Source organism: Cebus imitator, unplaced genomic scaffold (genome assembly GCF_001604975.1).
Source record: "Cebus imitator isolate Cc_AM_T3 unplaced genomic scaffold, Cebus_imitator-1.0 Scaffold48, whole genome shotgun sequence".
Classification (NCBI taxonomy): Eukaryota; Metazoa; Chordata; class Mammalia; order Primates; family Cebidae; genus Cebus; species Cebus imitator.
In genome coordinates this window covers 6,412,571-6,415,960 of record NW_016107363.1, presented here as the reverse complement: position 1 = coordinate 6,415,960, position 3,390 = coordinate 6,412,571, and the positions used below count along the sequence as shown (strand labels likewise).

Below are 3,390 nucleotides of genomic sequence, written 5' to 3'. Positions count from 1 at the left end.
GCTTACTGCAACCTCCGTCTCCCAGGCTTAAGTAATTCTCCTGTCTCAGGAGTAGCTAGGATTACAGGTGTGTGCCACCATGCCCGGCTAATTTTTGTATTTTTAGTAGAGATAGGGTTTGACCATGTTGACCAGCTGGTCTCAAACTCCTGACCTCGTGATCTGACTGCCTCGGCCTCCCAAAGTGCTGGGATTACAGGTGTGAGCCACCGTGCCGGCCTTGACTTAATCACCATGTTATAAAGCTTCAGAGCCATAGGCCAGGAGCTGTACCCTATTTCTAATGCAGATTCCAGCCTGACACCAATATACTTTTCTGTTGCCTGACATCCTATGGCCTGAGCAAGGAGAATGGTTTTTCTGTAAAGGCCAGAGGGGCCTGTCGGTCACCTAGCCTGTTGTAGGTTCTACCCAAGGAACCTAAAAACAAAAACAGAAAACCAACCTTTGTCCTGCAAACCACTTAGTCATTTGCCATTTTATTCACCTTTAATCCCTCTTATTTTTTTATTCCCTGCCTATCCATCCATGACCCTTGGAATTTGTGTGTAAAGCGAACTGTTTATTAAGCAATGTTTTTTGCTTTGCCAGGGAATAGATAAGCAGAGGTCACACTGAGTTTCAAGCAAGGAGAACTATCATGACACTTTAATTACCTTGAGCAGCCTTATATCCCCCTCCTCAAATCTCCCAATTGAAATGTTAGCTCAGTGAGGTCTAGGGTGTTTATCGGGCCTATTTACTGATAGGTCCCTAATGCCTAGAACAGTGCATGCCATATTATAGGCAGTTAATACATATTTTTGGAATAAATAAATGAATGTTCCAAGTTGCTTGTGATCTTGAAATAACTATTAACCATCCTTGGGACCACAGGTTGGGATATAAGGCCTCTGATTATATACTGAAAATATGTTTTTCCAGTTTGTTTTTGGTGTTTCATTTTTTTTTAATTAAAATTTTTTTGTATTTTTAGTAGAGGTGGGGTTTCACCATGTTGCCCAAGCTGGTCTCAGACTCCTGAGCTCAAGCAATCCACCCACCTTGACCTCCCAAAGTACTGGAATTATGGGTGTAAGCCACCACACCCAGCCTGTTTTTGGTGATTTAATTTGGGGTAGGGTTCAAAAGGTTTTCTTTTTAGGTAGTTAAATCTCACCATGTTTTCCATGGTGGTCTCTGTATTTGGTCAGGATATCTTTTTATTTCCTGCCACTGGCGTATTTGGTCATTCCTAACACATAGTAGGTAGTGAACAATATTTGTTGAATGACAGAATGGATGGGTCCTTGGTTTTGTCCATGTTCCCTGGAGCCTCCTAGATGCTGGAAATAAATGAATTCTACCCCATGCTGTAGTCATATTTTCAAAAATTATTTTTAGATTGTGGGATATTTCAAACATATGAGTATTGCTTTATTGGCATTTGCATATCAATATATTTGTAGTATTTACATATGGGTACATTTATTGTATTGTATATCACCATAGGACTCTAGAGATTTAAAAGTTACCTCACTGGCCAGAGGTGTGATGTCCTTCTACTACTGTGACCAGGATGGGGAAGTGATGGGGTTCCATAGCTGATGGGGGGGACTTCCCCTCTCTCTGCCCACGGTGGCAGGAACTGAGAGGACTGGGGAGGCTAGGCACAGGGTGGTTTTTAGAACTGAATCCATGAATGTCCAACCAACCAATCCCAAAGGCCCTAGTATGGCATGGAGCCTGTCCCCAGGAGGGATGGCTGACTTCGCAGCACTGGCTTACCTTGCTGCCACGTGTGCCCAGGCCGTGGTGTAGAGCTCCGGGCAGAGGAAGTCGGCTGCCCTCTGGGCTGGACACCTGGCCAGGACAGGTGCGGCGAGATAGGCGACAGATGGAGGGAGAGATCTCTGTGGCGCGGAGCCAGGGGACATCTGAGTCTGCAGGTAGTTCTTCACCAGAAACCTAGGGGGTGGAAGGGGAGGCAGGGAGAGGGGAGAGACTCTGTGGGACAGCCCAGCACCCCTCACTCCCAGAGATGGGCATGCTCATGCTGGGTTCCAGCCTTCCCGTGGGAGAGCCGCATCACCCGGCCTCCACCTGCTCTCCCTCCTGAGGGTTTCCCTTGGGTCCTCCTGCCTCGAGGCCCTCAGTGAGGCACACCCCAGGACCTGTGGAGCTGGGCCTGACACTCTCAGATCCTGAACATAAACCCTTCTGTGATCTGAGCAAACAGAATTTTCCATCAGAACACTGCGATTTGGGGATTTATAATGACTTGTACAGTGACTGGGTAGAAATTAAATTTTCTTAGCTTAAAAAAGAAGGATAGAAGCAAGAATGCTAACAGGAATAGGAGGATTATAGGTGACTCTCAGCTGCTGCTTTAGGCTAATCCAGTGGTTACGGGTCCTGGGCTCAGACAGCCCTGGATCCCATGCAGCCCTGCCGGGACCTGTGCGATGCTGCAGAAGTATCTCCACTTCCCAAGGCTCAGCTTCTCCAGCTCTAGGTGGGGAGGATGGTTCTCATCTGATGGGGGGTTATGAAGCAGAATGAGATGATATTTGTAGAGTGCTTGGCACAGTGCTGGGCCCAGAGTACATAATATGTGCTACTGTATTCCTTCTGTAATTTGGAAAAAAACCCAAGGGAGGTTATATGTTTTAAAAAATCTAATAAATGTATTTCATATTTGCCAGTGAAATTCTTTCTCCTTGCATAGGGAAGCATTTACCCTGTTTGGTCACCTAAGAATAGGTGAGTGTGAGGTTCTGTCGGCCTCAAGGTCCCACAGACCTGAAAGGTATCAAAAGAAGCCACCTGTGTGGAGGAAGCCGACTTGGCTGTTCCTTCCTGCCTCTGGGGTTGGAGCCTCTGTGTGCAGGCTCCACACCAAGCCTGGGCGATGCTGCAGTGAGCAAGGTCAGGGTAGTCCCTGCCCTCAGGGAGCTCCTAGTCTAGTTGGAGAGCAGAGCTAAAAAGGTGGACAAAAAATGAGACGATGTTAGACTGTGAAACTGCTCCAAAGGAAACAAGGCCACATTGGGAGGGAAGGGAGCAAATGCAAAGCCTCCTGGACAGAAAGAAGTGTGTGGCTGGCAGAAGTGAGCTGAGGTGGTCTGGTGCAGTGGGTCACACCTGTAATCCCAGCACTTTGGGAGGCCGAGGCAGGCAGATCACGAGGTCAAGAGATCCAAACCGTCCTGGCCAACATGGTGAAACACCATCTCTACTAAAAATACAAAAATTAGCCAGGCGTGGTGGCATGTGCCTGTAATCCCAGCTACTCGGGAAGCTGAGGCAGGAGAATCACTTGAACCCGGGGAGTGGAGGTTGCAGTGAGCTGAGATTGTGCTGCTGCACTCCAGACTGGGCAACAGAGTGAGACTCCATCTTAAAAAAAAA

The 3,390-nt window shown here is 47.5% G+C and overlaps 1 protein-coding gene across 1 annotated transcript in view; it reads right to left on the bottom strand.

Moving 5' to 3' along the window:
- ACOX2 (acyl-CoA oxidase 2) overlaps positions 1-3,390 on the bottom strand; it is a 33,221-nt gene that overhangs the window by 18,333 nt on the left and 11,498 nt on the right. Inside the window, exon 10 of the mRNA XM_037738115.1 lies at positions 1,768-2,032. Coding sequence (XP_037594043.1) covers positions 1,768-2,032 — 265 coding nt within the window. The remainder of the gene's footprint in view (positions 1-1,767; positions 2,033-3,390) is intronic.